An 18,603-nucleotide genomic window follows, 5' to 3' on the forward strand; every position below is an offset into this window, starting at 1 on the left:
CTGACCAGCTCGTCAGAGGGCAGTGATGAGCTGCAGAGTCGTACCAAGCTGCTGCGCCTGCTGGACGCGGTGACGGATGCGTTGGTGTGGGCCATCGCCAAGACGGGTCTCACCTTCAGGCAACAGTCCAGCCGCCTCGCCCACCTGCTCATGCTGCTCATAAACATACGCCATATCAGGTACAGACAAAATGCCACGCCATTAACCCATTTTGACCTGAGATCAGATTCTAAAAATGTCTTCTACATCCTGACAGTTTTCTGAAAAAGCTATGTTTCTATGTCAGTCGTTCTTCGATTTTTCAAAAATAGCAGACCTACAAGCTCATAGCGCGCCACTCGGTGGCGCGCTATGAGCTTGTAGATCTGCTATTTTTCAATAGCTAAAGCATAACATAATGCTAACACCAAAAGTGGTTCCCGCCCAAAATGGGTTAAAAATGTGGTTTGTACATTTGGGTTAGATCCCGGGCACACCACCAACTCAAACTCAAAAAATGTAGCAATTAAAAGCATGGGTCTAAAACTACAAGTAACTTCATGGAATAAATTATAGCCTACTTGCAGTGTTGGCTGCAAGTAGTTTTACTCCACATTTGAAAACGTAGTTACTAGTTAGTTTGTAGACTTTATTATTACAAAACATACACTAAACGACTTCAGTCCTATATTTCTATATTGCAGTATTGATACTTTAACTTAAAGGGGCATTCCACTCATTTTCAACATTTTACTGTGTAATTAATGTACCTTAGAGCTGTTGTGTGGAAATAATAAAAAAAAGTTCCCCCATTCTGTGTTTCCTAGAACTGTAAGTATGCAAATAAAATCATTAACATGGTGAAACACATCTTGATGACGTCATCAATCATCATTTTGTTCAGATCTCCAGTTCTAGGAAACACAGAATGGGGGGACTTTTTTATTATTTCCAGACAACGGCTCTAAGGTACATTAATGACACAGTAAAATGTTGAAAATGAGTGGAATGCCCCTTTAAGTAAAAAATACCTTTCCCACACTGCCTACTTGTGAGAACTAGAAAGGTCGCAATTTTAAAAAATTGCAAAGTGTGGTTGCCGCAGTGGCTTACATATGCCCCTCCCACTGATATTGCCAGCCAATTACAATGTCACGGCATCCCTGCGATCATGCGTAAGTAATTCGGAGGGGAATTATCCCCCAAAAATCATGTTTTTGCGACAAACTGTTACATTTCTCGCATTTGCGGCGCCCCCTATGGATGAAAATAGAATTGCTTTTGGTACTTGGTTGATTCAACCACCCGCGACATGTGATTCAAATTTTGGATGGATTGGACATTCCGTTCGTGATTTATGGCATTTTTTGTGATATAGGCCCCTCCTACTAACTTCGGACGACGATTACGGCCGAACGATACGCACTACCAAAATTCTGCAGTTGGTGTTTTAATCGGATGGGTCCTGAGATCATGTGTGCCGATTTTTGTGAGATTTGGACGAAATCTGTAGGAGGAGGAGCAAAAAGTGTGTTTTGGAGAAAATTCAAAATGGCGGAAGATCTATCATGACGCAAATGGGCGTGGCCTATATGGGGAGATGCGTCATGGCCCAAGGAATACAGGGAGAAAGGAATTTTGAATTTACGACCTACGGTTCAAGACTTATAAGCCAACACGTATAGTGGGCTGTTATAGCGCCACCATGAGGCCGACCGATATAATTATAAGTTAATTAATTTTAGTAAGTATTACGAATTATCCCTCCAAGTTTTGTAACTATAGCCCTTACGGTCTCCGAGGAAAAAATACTTGAACGTGATTTTTCGCATTTTCCCATTCATGTCAATGGGGACATTTAATTCACTAATAAATTAATATCAATTAAACTATACAACATTTCTCTTAGAAACGAGCAAGCACACGATTCCCGATTTTTACAGTCAATTTGACATATGGCTCAAGTGCGTACAGTCAAAACTGTGGGACTAGTAGTGGGACAAACTTTGTCTTACTCTAGTAAAATAAAAAAAATAATAAAGTGTTACAATTACAATAGTCTGGTTGCCCTTTAGGGCAACCACACTAATAAGTGTCCACTCAACTCATCTGTGCAGTTGACAGCTAACCTAGAGGGGGGAGTGATTGTGCAAGCCATTAGGGGTGGAGACAAGTATCTATTGTCACACCTATTCCTGGGGCTCAAAAGGTGCTAAAATCTTTGGAATCTTTGCAGGGGAATTTCTCTACTTTGGGGTTTCTGGTTCAACAAGTTTCAGATGGTCATATCGTCTTCATTTTTTTTCCAATTTCAATGAACAATACATCATATGAAAGCTTTATGTGGTTTCATAATATGTAAAAAACTGAAAAATGACCATGGCCTACTTGTGTCTCAAACCACTGTATTCAGTCACATAAATTATGAGTATAGCACAGGGTAACTATGGTGTGTGTTAATATGAGTATAGCACAGGGTAACGATGGTGTGTGTTAATATGAGTATAGCACAGGGTAACGATGGTGTGTGTTAATATGAGTATAGCACAGGGTAACGATGGTGTGTGTTAATATGAGTATAGCACAGGGTAACGATGGTGTGTGTTAATATGAGTATAGCACAGGGTAACGATGGTGTGTGTTAATATGAGTATAGCACAGGGTAACGATGGTGTGTGTTAGCCAGGGCAGCTGAGAGCACATGTAGTAGCAGATGTAGTGTTCCACCTCAGTAATACATCTCCCAGAGGTCTAGAACAGCGGTTCCCAAAGTGGGGTCCGCGGACCCCTAGGGGTACGCGACGCATAGCCAGGGGGTACCCGAAATAATTCACAGAAAGAAAGAAAAATATATATATATATATATATATATATTTTAAACTTTTTTTAACATTAAAATTATGTTTATCTACGTGGTCATTTCTGCCAAGTTGCGCAATAAACGTGTTTTTGTGTTGTTCATTGTGTTTCTCCCATGTTTGCTTTGGGCCAATAGCTGACATGATTACTAAAACTACAACATCAGTCAACCTGTCGTGACCCCAAACAGTAACAGCAGGACGCACGCTGCAGAAACAACAAAAAGACTCGGGACACTTGAAAGGTTTCTGCGGCCGCTTCAGATGAGGGGGTACCTGGAAAAATGTCTACCCCAAAAGGGGTACCTGGTCCAAAAAAGGTTTGGGAACCCCTGGTCTAGAACACTGGTTTTCAACCTTTTTCATATCAAGGCCCATTATTTATTCGGCATTTGAGCCTAACTCTTGATCTAAATCATTCCGTCCAATTCTAAGAAAAGATTATGTGTTAGACGGCCCATCGAGGTCCCGTCGCTAGTCTCGTTAGAATTAATCATACCTCCCGTTGTTGTCGCTCGCATCGAGAGTGTTTTGGCTACATTAAGCTACTTCAGCCACATCCGGGATAACATCTGGTCCGTCGCTAAATGTGCTCTGCTGCTATAAATCGCTGGGCGCTATGATTTAATGGATTAAATAACCTGGGGTGTTAAGTAAGTCCGTTGTTTATGTATTATGTATGTTGTTTATGTATTTAACAATGTATTTAACTCTTGAGAGCGTAAAAAGAAACCAAATGGTCCATTTGGTTTCATTTTACACTGAAAAAAAAGGCAAAGAAGTTTAGGTATAAGGCACAGGTGAAAATAGGTCCCCTGGAGTAGAGGCTTAGGAGCAGGTGCTAGTGAGGCAAGTGCACGTCAATAATAAAATAGAAAGATACGATAGAGATACATGGCCCATACATACAGTACATAAAGAAAGATACACCAAACTGCTGTATTATGCCTGAAGAAGGTCATCACTGACCCAAACGTTGCCTGCTACTTCTAGTAAATTGTCCTCTTATACCGAGCAGATCAACCGGGTGTGAGTGTTTGTTTAATACGGTAGGGAGAGCCTGCAGAGACTCTTCACTGTATAATGGTTGTCAATGAGGACCGAGGAGCACGTTTTTCATTATCCATTTCTAATCATTGGAGAACTCACCCCTGCAAAACGGTAAAACACATGCAGACAGGTGTCGAGTGCTCCAGTATATTTTATTTGGGTAGTCTCTCCTAGCACGCCCTAGCCTCGACGACCCTATATACAAATAAAAGGCTAAATTATGTAGCATAGCATTCTATAGTGTAGTGTATTTTGATTTTTCTTTCTCCCATAAATCAGTGCTATGGAACACCCTTTACGTCTGTGTGTTGTTTCATAAATCAGTGCTATGGAACACCCTTTACGTCTGTGTGTTGTTTCATAAATCAGTGCTATGGAACACCCTTTACGTCTGTGTGTTGTTTCATAAATCAGTGCTATGGAACACCCTTTACGTCTGTGTGTTGTTTCATAAATCAGTGCTATGGAACACCCTTTACGTCTGTGTGTTGTTCCATAAATCAGTGCTATGGAACACCCTTTACGTCTGTGTGTTGTTTCATAAATCAGTGCTATGGAACACCCTTTACGTCTGTGTGTTGTTTCATAAATCAGTGCTATGGAACACCCTTTACGTCTCTGTGTTGTTTCATAAATCAGTGCTATGGAACACCCTTTACGTCTGTGTGTTGTTTCATAAATCAGTGCTATGGAACACCCTTTACGTCTGTGTGTCGTTTCGAAAATATTGAACCAATGGAAAGTAGTAAAGAACGCATTGGACAAAACCTCTTAACTAACTGTCTGCTAAAGCAGCTAACTCCACCACCTCTCTCCTTCTCATGCAAGTAATTGACAATATCTAATCGTTTAAAAAAATATAAGCTTTTATTAATTTCCTTAAAAATGTATATTCATTTCCTGAAAAATGAACATTTTGGAGTTATGAGGTTTCCTCCGGACATCAGAGATCTACTAGTTTCTTTGTATAGATATTCTACTGTTAGACAGATGTAAGTTCTTAGCTTACTTATGATCCTTGATGACTATTTCTATGCATTTGATGCATGTGTTGTTCTTGCTTACTGTAAGTCGCTCTGGATTAAGAGCATTTGCTAAATGCCTCAATTGTAAATCTTCCTAAAGGGCACAGATATTGTTTTCTCAGAAGCTTGTATGCTCCTGGGAGGAAGGACATCTGGTGCCTTTTTGTGTGACTCATAGGCTGTGTGGGTGTCTGTCCTCCCAGTTCTGAGGGGGCATGGCAGCCATTGCCTGTCCCCCACTCCGCCCCCCCATAAAGCCGACATCCCCGCCCCCCATAACGCCGACATCCCATTAGTGCGACAACGTGGCTTGGCGTGCCGCTAGGGACGGGGTTAGTAGGCTAAGTAGGTGACTCGGACCAACATGCCGTCAGAATAATGTGCTGTCGGTGCCGCCACCAGTACACTAGCCTCGGAAACCCAGACGTTTTTATTTCCAGGGAGAAAAAGAAAGTCTGGGTCCGAGTCCACTTCAATTCGGCATAGAGTAGCGCAAACATCACTCACTCTCTGCTGATTTCATAGAGTAGTGCAAACATCACTCACTCTCTGCTGATCATAGAGTAGTGCAAACATCACTCACTCTCTGCTGATTTCATAGAGTAGTGCAAACATCACTCACTCTCTGCTGATAGAGTAGTGCAAACATCACTCACTCTCTGCTGATCATAGAGTAGAGCAAACATCACTCACTCTCTGCTGATTTCATAGAGTAGTGCAAACATCACTCACTCTCTGCTGATCATAGAGTAGTGCAAACATCACTCACTCTCTGCTGATTTCATAGAGTAGTGCAAACATCACTCACTCTCTGCTGATAGAGTAGTGCAAACATCACTCACTCTCTGCTGATCATAGAGTAGAGCAAACATCACTCACTCTCTGCTGATTTCATAGAGTAGTGCAAACATCACTCACTCTCTGCTGATAGAGTAGTGCAAACATCACTCACTCTCTGCTGATCATAGAGTAGTGCAAACATCACTCACTCTCTGCTGATAGAGTAGTGCAAACATCACTCACTCTCTGCTGATCATAGAGTAGAGCAAACATCACTCACTCTCTGCTGATAGAGTAGTGCAAACATCACTCACTCTCTGCTGATCGTAGAGTAGTGCAAACATCACTCACTCTCTGCTGATCATAGAGTAGAGCAAACATCACTCACTCTCTGCTGATCATAGAGTAGTGCAAACATCACTCACTCTCTGCTGATTTCATAGAGTAGTGCAAACATCACTCACTCTCTGCTGATCATAGAGTAGTGCAAACATCACTCACTCTCTGCTGATAGAGTAGTGCAAACATCACTCACTCTCTGCTGATCGTAGAGTAGTGCAAACATCACTCACTCTCTGCTGATCATAGAGTAGAGCAAACATCACTCACTCTCTGCTGATCATAGAGTAGTGCAAACATCACTCACTCTCTGCTGATTTCATAGAGTAGTGCAAACATCACTCACTCTCTGCTGATTTCATAGAGTAGTGCAAACATCACTCACTCTCTGCTGATTTCATAGAGTAGTGCAAACATCACTCACTCTCTGCTGATTTCATAGAGTAGCGCAAACATCACTCACTCTCTGCTGATTTCTGATCGTCTGCACCTTTGTTAAATTGACACACACACGCCACACATATACACACACACACACTCCTCTCACTCTCTGTCGCTCTAATTAATTAGTCTCATGTCTAGCAGCTGCGCATAGTTTCTGCCGGCGGATCCTGCCGGGAGCTGCCTATGCCATAAAAAGCATAGGTGAGTTCCAGGCTACCAGTACACTAACCAGCTGTGCGTGTATGTTGAGTGTTGAGTTCCAGGCTACCAGTACACTAACCAGCTGTGCGTGTATGTTGAGTGCACATATTTGGTTGCCATTACAAGCAGTGCCTTTTCCTTATCCCATTAATCAGTTTTTATTTTCACCCAGAATATAAAAATAAATAAACATAAAATAAACAAAGTTCACTGCTTCACTTAGTGATTTGAGGGTTTGGGACAAGTAAACAAGTCTGTCAAATTGTACAGTATGTTCTCTAAAACCTTGGCCCTTTTAAGATGGAATACCTTTTGAAACAGCCCAAACTAATTCAATTCGCTCACATTTTTTGTGAAGTAAGCAAGTGCTTGCATGAAAGTCTTGGCACTCTGAAAACACAGCAGTCAGTCCAGACTCCAGACCCTACAATATAATACACTGCTGTTTTCACCAAAGGTGGAGATTCTGAGAATATGTAGGCATGGCCACTGAGCTCTCTGCTCAGTGGCCATGCCTACATGATCTCAGAGTAATCCCTAAATATCTTGTTACATAATAATGGTTTTACAGAAACTATTCATCTATTTCAGGGCTTGCATTTGCACTGTAACTGAACTTTACTCCAACATATTAATTAACAATGTTTAACACCAACGGGAGCCAAACCAAACAATGATGAAAGGACGTGTCTTGATGAATTTTGTAATTTAAGGTTCGTCTGCTTTGGCCACACTATCAAGATTATTTTAGATAAGCTGCATGAAGCATTGATGTAACACTATACACACCAGGGGCTTCAAAGGAGAGGAAAATGTAAAATAAATAGAATACGTTCCAAAAGAATATACATGTGGATATTATACATTTTAATTGCATGGTTATTTTGTCATTATTAAATAATAATATATCAAATATTTAAAAAAATAGTTATGCAATATGGGGGCTGCAGTCAAAGAGGCTATTGCTATTTGGGGGTTGTCAGGTATACTGGTATTGTATTGTATATTATTGTATTGTATTGTATATTGTATACCTGACGAAGGCCCCTGAGGCCGAAACGTTGTATTGTTTTCCGCTCTGTTTGTTTTGGGAGCTTTTAAAACGTTGTGCGGATCTCCTCTCTCCTTTCTTAGTTATTCTTTTGGATCCTGCACCCGTTGAAATGTGTGGATGTGCGTGCCGTGCACCTCTTGACTATTTGGGGGTCCTTGGCATGTCTGGCAACCCCTGAGCTAACCCATCCCTTTCCCCATACACGGTAAACATCCTTAATCCGGTTGTTAATTTATTGTGAATTGTGTGTGACTCTGCGCAGTAACAAAGGCATGGACCACCTGCACTGCATGAAGATGAAGAACATGGTCCCTTTGTACGACCTGCTGCTGGAGATGCTGGACGCCCACATCATGCACAGCTCCCGTCTGCCCCGGGAGCCGGAGCCCGGCGAGAGTCCCCGGGAGAGCCCCCCCCCGCTCTCCCACAGCTCCACCAGCAGCGGCGGCGGCCCCGCCAACACCGCCTGGACCTCCAGCAGCAGTACAGACGAGCCACAGTAGCTGCGTGTACAGCTACCGGCGCAGCCAGCGGAGACAACAGGTGTTGTGTGACATTATCACCTTTTAAGACCTGAGGCCCATTCTACAAATGCCTTCTAAATCAGTAGTTCGCACACTACAAAAAAACTCTCAAAAATAGCCGATGTACATGTTCGGTTATTTTTGAATGGGTTAATAATAATAATCATCACTGTCACTCAGAAACCTTGAATCTCGATATTTAATGTTGTATGTTTTCTCATAATTGAGTAAGTAGTAAGTAAGCCTTGCCGAGCCATGAGGCCCATAGGGCAGGAGCCTATCTCCTGTTTCTGTAGCGTGAGGCAGCTTTGATGCACATGTACACCTCCTGGACATGACGCTAGTATGTCGCAGGGACTTACCCCCAATCCAACCCTCGATGCTGAGTGCCAAGCAGGGAGGCACTGGGTCCCATTTTTAGAGTCTTTGGTATGACCCGGCCGGGGATCGAACCCCCGACCTCCCACTCTCAGGGCGGACACTCAAACCACAAGGCCGCTGAGCTGGTTTTTCATAAATGAGTTCCCTATTTTATATTTCACCGTATGGCGGTATCGTGCAAACTCACGAGTCGTATCCAGGTCTGGCATCAGACGCTCTCTCAGTCAAGGCAAACATGGGGGGAAAAAAAACTAATGGCCTAATACAATTCACAACACCAAAGTGCGTTATTTTCTAGTGATGATATTACTGTATTATTGCATGCATTCCATACGACAACAGTCACCTGAACATTCGTCTTTCTTGACAGCATTCTAATTGTCACTGTGTTTTATCCTGACAATACATGGCCGTCTGTAATTTGCATTTCATTTTTAGTAGAATGAATGGCTGAAGAGGAACAGAGGAACCTTTTTGGAGAGACACAAAAACTGTCAGGGCTCTGAGCGGAGTCTCCTGATGATGGCAGAAAGCAAACGAGTTGTATCCTTTTGCGTCATTGAAGGTGGATGCCACTCTGTCGGATGCCAATAGAATTGCCTTTTGTATTGAATGCTGCCATGGACACTAATTAAAACACAACTCCAAGGTTAGGCCATAATCCATTAGTATTGAAAGCTGCTGCATCTCATGTATGTACGTACATTAAATGGCAGCTGTGCGTGATATGGACATCCAACATCTCCAGCAGCAGGCTGTACAAAGAGAAATATGTAGAAATCCAGTCTTTATATAAAAGGATAATGACAACTGTGTAGACACACAAAATAAATCAAAAGACACTAAAGTAAAGAGAGAAAAAAAAAACCATAAGAAGAGAAATAATCGTGGTCTCTGTACTGCCTCCCCCTGGCCAGCCTGGGCACCTGATGGAGGGGGAAAGGAACTGGTTGGAATAAAGTGTTCCTTCCACGCGCTATACGTCCAACCGGGGAAACTGAAACTCCCCCCTTGTCGGGTGAAAAGAAGCAGCTTGGACTCCTCATGCATAGAAGGAAGCATGAGGTGGTCCTCACCAGAGCCATAGAGTAAGGCAGAGTTAGGACAACTCCGTTCACGTCATGGAGCCAGGCTCTTCTACATAGACTTCTATTGAAAAGGGACAACCGGAAGTCTACGGAATGCATTGGAGTCTATGGGCTCGCGCGAGTTTTCTGCCACCTCGATGTGTTAAGCTGCCTTCAGACCTGAATGTATAAATTCGCCTCGGTTCGTCCCGTTTGCACCGCGCCGCGCCCGTTTGCGCAATTCTCGTCTTTGCATTGACTTTGTATGTAATGGCGCCGCTCTAACCATCCAAGCCTGAACGCACCGTTACTCTTGTCTTACTCTATGGCTCTGGTCCTCACTAATGCTCATAATAACTCACGCTGCTTCTCATTGGTCAGCTTGAAAGCATGCCTGAAACGATGACATCATCACTGATGGTGATTCCAGGCTACTGTAATAGAAACTTACAGCCTTTCTCTTCCTGGCAAGTTAGCATGCGGATTAATAATCAATACATAATGTATATTTATGAAAAAAAAACAATAACATATTTTTGAAATCTTGTTTAGAAAATTACCAAAGCTGCCTACCGACGTATGACGTCACTGGTTAATAGTGCTATCTTGTAATGAGCATTAGTTGGAAAACCAATTATATGGAATATAGGTTGAAAATGGTCCTATAAACAAATAGGTTTATACGAAGGTATAAATCACCTTTTACAAAGACCTGGAATGTTGCTTGGTATATAAGAACGCTATAAGTGGACAGTGGTCACCATGACCACATGGTCACCATGACCACCACTCAGTATATAAGAAAGCTATAAGTGGACAATGGTCACCATGACCACCACTCTGTTGTACCAAGATGGGGAGTTGTTTCTGTTTCTTTACATTATAATGTAAACCCCAATAGAGCGTCGCAGTCCCGCCCCCTTTCATGACGACGCCAGGCCCAGGAAATGAATCTCAATGCATTTTTCTCATAGACATATATTTATTTATTTATTTAAAGACGGTTACGCCGCGGACAAAGCCAACTCGAGTCGTGACAACTCATGACAACAAACACAATATTTTGGACCAAACAAAGAAGAAAAACAACAAAAAAGTGTTGTAACCTGCCGTTTTCTTCTTCTTTCTAATTATTTTTTCGGCCCCAAAAATTGTGTTTGTTGTCATGATTTGTCACGACTCGAGTTGGCTTTGTCCGCGGCGTAAACTTCTTTAAATAAATACTTTCTGAAATGTCTATGAGGAAAATGAACGGAGAATCATTTCCTGGTCCATGGTAGGGGGCGGGACTGCGACGCTCTATAGAGCGTCACAGTCCCGCCCTCTCGTGAGACCCGGAAAATAAATCCCCGTTCAGTTTCCTCATAGACTTTTCAGAAAGTATTTATTTAAAGACGTTTACGCCGCGGACAAAGACAACTCTTGTCGTGACAAATCATGACAATAAACACAATGTTTCGGGCCAAACAAAGAATTAGAAAGTAGAAAAAAACGGTAGGTTACAACACGTTTTTTTAGTTTTTCTTCTTTGTAATTATTTGTTTGGTCCAAAATATTGTGTTTGTTGTCATGATTTGTCACGACTGGAGCTGGCTTCGTACGACGCTTAAAAGGTCTTTAAATAAATACTTTATGAAATGTCTATGAGGAAAATGCATTGGGAATCATTTCCTGGGCCTGGCGTCGTCATGACAGGGGGCGGGACTGCGACGCTCTATAGCCTTTACCTGTCTGCTATCCAGTCCTTGCTCTGCTGTCGCAGGTTGTCATGTTTTCTTTAAAAGAAGAAGAAGCGTTAATAACCACTATAATACCATAAAGACAAATTTTGCACTGTTCTACTTATATATGTTTTGCTAGAAAAAAGGAAAAAAGCCTATTTTTGTATCGGTTCTTATTTGCTGTGTGTGCAGTTTGTTACGCAGCTTTTTTGATGATCTTGAATTTGCACTGCAAGATTAAAAAGAAGAGAAGAAAAAAAAAAAGGGATTCACCTCTGAAATGTTGCACTGGTTCAGTTCTAGAGCTAGCTCGCTAAGAAGACACCTTAATTTCCCCTCTGGTCACGTCTCTATACACAGCATACAGTGTAAGCATGCAATGTACCTTCTGTACGTAGAAATTATAGTAACCTCAATGCCTGTTGATTTCTTGGTGATCTTTTTGTGTTTTTTTTAAATAATTTCTCAAGTAAAAATCTTTGCAACATAAAACACTTTGTGGCTTACTGTTTTAACACATTTTGGGCGGGAACCCCTTTTGGTGTTTTAAACATTGTTATAATTTAGCTATTGAAAAATAGCAGATCTACAAGCTCATAGCGCGCCACCGAGTGGCGCGCTACGAGCTTGTAGGTCTGCTATTTTTGAAAAATTGTGAATATATTTATTTCAGAAAACTGGAGGATTTAGAAGAATTTAAAAAATGTTTGAGGTCAGGCCTAAATGGGTTAATGTACAATAACAACCTTTTTCTCCACATGCTCAGTTGCTCAGCGAGTAAGTTAAAGGACAGGTCTTGGAGGGTTTGAGTCTCGCACTTTTGAAATAACATCAGAATGCCATGTCTGCCTGCAATAAGTCCTCTAAATGTTTCCTCTAAATGTCATTTATAAGTAGCCGACCTGACATTTTGATCCCAATGGTTAAGCACATTATTTTTGCACATACTGTACGAGTCACAAACGGCAGAATACATGCTTAATCCATTGAGACCTGGAACGCATCCATGTCACGTTAGCGTTTAACCACATTAACCATTAACCCATTTTGGGGCGGGAACCCCTTTTGGTGTTTTAAACATTGTTATAATTTAGCTATTGAAAAATAGCAGATCTACAAGCTCATAGCGCGCCACCGAGTGGCGCGCTATGAACTTGTAGGTCTGCTATTTTTGAAAAATCGTTAAAATGTGCCTCAAATCTTTCCGAAAATTGTCATGATTTAGAAAACTTTTTTTTTTTAATTTCGACGTCAGGCCTGAATGGGTTAAAACCTCTTAAACCCCAGGGGGGTCCAGGAGGGAAAATCAAAAATATCAGAGTTGGAACCTAAGACCTTGACCAACCCCATTTACCAGCTGAAATGCCAAGAGCATTAACCCTGTAAAACCTGGATTAATTTCTACTTTGAAAAGAGATTTCAACCTTACTACTACTTTTTACTACTAGGACTTATCAGAGGAAATTATGTAAAAAAATATATATATATTTTTTTTTGCAAATTTTATGCACATTTATAATAATAAATTAATAATTTACATTTGTGGGATATCTTTCACAATAATAAATAAAATAATGTTCTAGACATTCTAATGATCACAAAACATATATTAGTTATTTTACTTACTTTTATCAGGGTTAAAGGTGAAAGGTCATAGGTTAAAAATTGTTAAAAATTCAGTCCAGAGATTTTTAATTTGTGTGAATTTCAGCCTCTGGGGGGGGGGGGGGGGGGGTATTTATATGCAAATATCATGACCAATGGCATTGCAATGAACATCAATGATGACGTTTAGGTGAAAAAATATCATAAAAAAAATATATTGATTAATTAAATTAAAATATGTGTGTTACATGGTTAAAGGGATATATATATCATTTTTTTATTAAAAGTAAAAATGAAAGGAGTAATGGAAAAAGCAAGGCCCTCTCACATATTAGGAGAAACTAGCTCCTCATGTGTTAAAGTGGCCTGATTGAGATTGCGGTGAAATAACACCGTATTCATCACAAAACCCTCCATGGACAATAGCAGGACAATGATATCTGATAATGTCTAATAACATCTCTAATTGTACACGGTGAGATGGAATGACCCGTTCAGGACGGGAACCCCTTTGGGTGTTTAACCCATTTTGGGACGGGAACCCCTTTTGGTATTTTAAGCATTATGTTATGCTTTAGCTATTGAAAAATAGCAGATCTACAAGCTCATAGCGCGCCACCGAGTGGCGCGCTACGAGCTTGTAGGTCTGCTATTTTTGAAAAAGCGTGAAAATGTGGCGTAAATCTTTGAATATATATTCTTTCAGAGCGTTTCTAATTCAAATCTTTGCTTCTGGGGTGTCCCTGGAACAACATATTTTCAGATGGGGGTCGGTGGCCAAATACAGATAATTCTGGGGGTCCTTGACATGAATTTTTGAGAACCACTGATACAGAAACATAAGGTATTTCAGAAAACTGTCAGGATTTTTTTAATTTTGAGGTCAGGCCTAAATGGGTTAAAGTTATACTTTGAATATTCTATTCTTTAGGAGCGAACGTTTTTAACTCAAATCTTTTTCAGATGGGGGTCGGCGGCCAAATGCATATAATGTTTGGGGTCCTTGACATGAAAAACTTTGACAAACACTGACACAGAAACATAGGTTTTTCAGGAAACTGATTTAGAAGATTTGTAGAATCTGTTCTCACAGGTCTATAAATGGGATACATTTATCCAACATCACCACCTACTGGCCAATCTTACACATTGTCCCATTGTAGTTCCATTTCTAAGCAACCACTGGTGCAGCTACTGTATGTGTAGGTGTTATTCCCAGGTTTAAATGGGCAATAGCAGTGTTTATTTCGTCGACTAAAGGGCAATAGCAGTGTTGATTTCGTCGACTAAAGGGCAATAGCAGTGTTGATTTCGTCGACTAAAACTAAGACGAAAAATGTTCGTTGACTGCCTTTCTCCACTGATGGAAACTAAATGAAAACTAAGCTATGATGACTAAAACTAAGACTAAATATACTGACAATTTCGTCAACAAATAAAAAGACTAAAATGTTAGGAAGGGACTAGTGGACAAGAGATCCACTACAAGTCATTTTACAATTGGTTGCATGCTGAAAATAGACTATCTACAAGCCCACAACGCGCATTGGTAGCTATTAGATCGGCTATTAGATCGGCTATTTCAGCAAGTGAAAAATCAGTCATTACGACGGCATCAAGGCCTGCCAAAATACATTTTGTTCGACTAAATCAACTGTAGATTTAGTCGACTAAAATCTTATGATATTTAGTCGACTAACACTAAAACATTCCAGGTGACTAAAATGTGACTAAAACTAACTGAAAACTATTCAAGAGACTAATGACTAAAACTAAAATCAAAATTTGCTGCCCAAAAAAAAAAGTGTTCTAATGTCCTTACTTGCCCGTGAAAATAAAGTAGCCTGGCATGACCAGACCAGACTAATATAACTGCCTAGAATAGATATTAGTCTGGAACTTCGGTGTGCAAGATTTATTTCCAAGGCTGGGGCGGTTTACAAACGGATTCCATTCCAGAAATGTAATTAAAACTGAGGAGTGCCAGACCAATATCTGCCCAGGGCACTTATTTTTTTTTGGTCCTGTGGCAGATTTGTCTTTCTTGTTGTTTCCAGGCTCAAAATAAAGCAGGCCTTGGTGTAGACCTAAAAGTACATATAATTATAGGCATGGTAATTTCCATGAATACCAGACGACTCGCCCCTTTACCAACTCGCCGCCACCAAAGTGTTAATGTAGTTAACAGTTAATTTAGTATTTCCCTCCCTGACATTATCTTGTATACAGATTTATTTGATTGTGTAGTGGTCGTTCTCTATACTCTGTAAAATCAAGGAAGAATAACATGAGACAGACAGAGACTGCTTAATTAAGTTAATTTAGGACCTTCTAGCAGTTCATTTTGTTTTATTAAACACATTTCTTCCATATGTAGCCCATGTTTTGTAATGGCATCATCATGCTATTATGCCCATGGATATACAGAGTGAACTCAACAATTTTAAATGAATATAATACCTTTTATATAATCACCAACATGAATTTATGTTTGTTATTTACAGCTAGGTGGAGTAGTGGGGCGAGATGGAAAAGGGGCTACCGTACCTGTTACCATTTCCATGGATCTCTTTATAGAGGGTATGCGCGTGACATCATCATCAAAACCGAAAGTTATGCAGGAATGCCTACTGAGTGGCAAAAAACTACTTTCTGGCCTTGACAGCCCAGACATCCAAACAGAAAAGTCCTATCTGATTGCATTAAACAACATTAAACAATGTTAAACTCACATTTGCATGTTGCTTTGCCACTCGATGTGCCATTCACTTTAAGCATGCGCATACCCTCTATTCGGCTTTAGGGGGCGCTGTAGGCCTGTGAAACAATACAACTGTCACAAAGCAGTCACTGGGGATGATAATAATGGCCTGCCCTACAACAACATTACATCACAATCACATACTACCAAAACTCAACGATGTGAGAGGGAGAATAATGTTCCGTCTTTTGATTTAAGGATAATGCACCAGTGTTGATTTTGGCAGCACATTTTGATTTTAGTCATTAGTCTTTTGAATAGTTTTCATTTAGTTTTAGTCACATTTTAGTCAGCTGGAATGTTTTAGTGTCTAGTCTAGTTTTAGTCGACTAAATGTCATAAGATTTCAGTCGACTAATTTGTTGATTTGGTCGACTAAAATCTATTTAGGCGGGCCTTGATGCCGTCGTAATGGCTGATTTTACACTTGCTGAAAATAGACGATCTACAAGCTCACAACGTGTCGCAGCGCGATGCGTTGTGAGCTTGTAGATCTGCTATTTTCAGCTATGCAACCAAGTGTAAAATGACTTGTACTGGATCTCTTGTCCACTAGTCAATATATTAGTCTTAGTTTTAATCACCATAGCTTAGTTTTCATTTAGTTTCCATTCAGTTTTCGTCAGTGAAAAAAGGTAGTCGAAGAACATTTTCGAACCCGCGGCACACTGCCAGACTAGATTACCAGCCAAGGTGCCCAGACAGCTCTGCCAGCAAGCTTTTTTTTTCCTACAAGCTCAACATATCACGGTTAACTTTAAGAACAATCCCTGTCACTAGGTGACAATCATCAGGTTACAAGTCATTCAGTGGAAGCTGCAACATGAACACAATTGGTAATTTTGTACCTTTTGTCACTGCTCGAATTGAATAGAGTAGAACAGAATACAATATGCTGTTATTGGTTCTACGGAGGGGAATTCAGGTGGCAGAGGCAGCACAGCAGTTAAGTAACAGATAGTCTCGCATAGCCAGACAACTACTGTATTCCACAATCTCCGAATGCTATATAGAGTCTGGAACTAATCCGAGTAAGGAAGCTGCCATTTCCGCTCACAAAAATATATTTTAAAATGTCTTTATATCGCTTATTTTTGAGTGGTGTAAACCACTCCTACAACTGGCTTTTGTGTGCAGAAAAAAATGAGCATGGTTGCTATGTTCAAAATAATTTCTGACGTAATTAAATCACACCCGGGTGAACTGGATGACCGTAGCAACCATGCTCATTTTTTCTGCACAAAAAAGCCAGTTGTGAAATCACATCCGGGTGTGATTTCATTACGTCAGACATTACGTCAGACCACAGCTGATCATGCTATATAAAACCTTACACCACTCAGTTCACACGGGTGTGATTTTTTCATTTACATTTCTGTAGTAGCAAGCTATATATGCTCAGATGATTTTGATTTATATTGGGATAAATTTGCGCGACTGTAAACACAGAACGGAAGTGGGGAGGAGGCTCCACTTCTGCTTTATATTTGATAGAACTTGAACCGTTGCTCCAGACTGTATGATGGAAGCATTTGGAAATTACGAGAGGCAACAGTCTGGCAACGCAAGTCTAAGTTACAGATAGATAACTACTGTGAGGTACAGTCATAGGCAAAAAAAACATCACAAAACATTAGTGTGGCCACAGCTGGACCACAGCATATACAGCCATACTAACAGAAAAGAGTGAACCATATACGCGCCCTCCAAACCTTCCTTTCGTGCCTGACCGTTCCGGAGCAAGATGTGACTGACAAGGACAGTGTCCCAGGGTCATCTGAGAGGTCGAATGGTCAGAGACAGGGCGCCGAGGGGGGCAGGGCAGTGTAGCGCTTAGGACCTTCACTCCCCTCCCTAGTCTCCCGGGGTCAAGGGTCAAAGTGGACTTTCCACACCGTTGCCCACAAGTGAGCCATCAGGGGGGATGTTCATCTTATCTCTTTCCCCCAGGAAAGCGCTTCCTGTCAAAACATATACATACGGCAGTGAGTGGTTTTCAAACTTTTTGGCACACCAAAGGACAAGTTTCACGGCACACCTGTGATCATATTCATGCAGAAATAGCCTCTATAATCAATGTTATCTCTCTTATCACACTGTAAACATTTACGTGGGGTGCATACTTAGTTTAGACTAGTCATTGGTTAGACATGGGTTAAGGTTAGGTTTAGGTGTGCTGCCCTGTGGGAGGTTAGGTTTAGGGTGAGGGTTTGAGATGGGTTGTAATTGTAGGACTAATGACTGGTCTAACCAATGACTAGTCTAAACCAAAAACTGTCTAAACTAAGTATGCACCCCTACTTTTAATTTACTAATACTAAAGTTAAACCTACACTATGTAACAATTTATTTTTTACATTTCGTCCAAATTTTGATGGAACAATCTATCGTAGAGTATTGTATTATATTATAATATAATATAATATAATATAACAGAGTGGCTGCATTTGGTCTCCCTGTTCTTCTATTGAGAAAATGTTGTCCTATGGTCCTGTAGGACCAAAGTGGTACTGCCTGAAACCCATAATTCATTTTTTACCCTCTGTTAACTAATTAAGTGGTTAGAATTCCAGCTCAAATCCTGGCTAAGACATGACAGTAAAGTTCATGATTGATGTATTTATTCATATTTTTCTTTACAGAATTACAGTACATTTCAAGCACAGCTCGATACAAAACTGTTAACTGTACATGACACCATAAAGCGTATTACACTTGTAACACACACACACATTATTTTGTTGTAAATGTCCATAGCTTGCATCTGATCCTCCGTGACATAAAGTACATCATCACGTATCAAAAGTGAAATAA

General features: G+C 40.7%; 1 protein-coding gene across 1 annotated transcript; it reads left to right on the plus strand.

Annotated features, from left to right (window-relative positions):
* The first annotated feature begins 6 nt into the window (after window positions 1-6).
* LOC306940728 (estrogen receptor gamma-like) lies at window positions 7-11,909 on the plus strand. The gene is made up of 5 exons (XM_079525873.1): window positions 7-179; window positions 7,993-8,273; window positions 9,074-10,429; window positions 10,505-10,606; window positions 11,423-11,909. The coding sequence occupies exons 1-2, from the start codon at window positions 151-153 to the stop codon at window positions 8,231-8,233; spliced, it is 270 nt and encodes an 89-aa protein (XP_079381999.1). The 5' UTR covers window positions 7-150; the 3' UTR covers window positions 8,234-8,273; window positions 9,074-10,429; window positions 10,505-10,606; window positions 11,423-11,909.
* Window positions 11,910-18,603: the final 6,694 nt, after the last annotated feature.

Source organism: Electrona antarctica, assembly GCF_951216825.1.
Source record: "Electrona antarctica genome assembly, chromosome: 17".
Classification (NCBI taxonomy): Eukaryota; Metazoa; Chordata; class Actinopteri; order Myctophiformes; family Myctophidae; genus Electrona; species Electrona antarctica.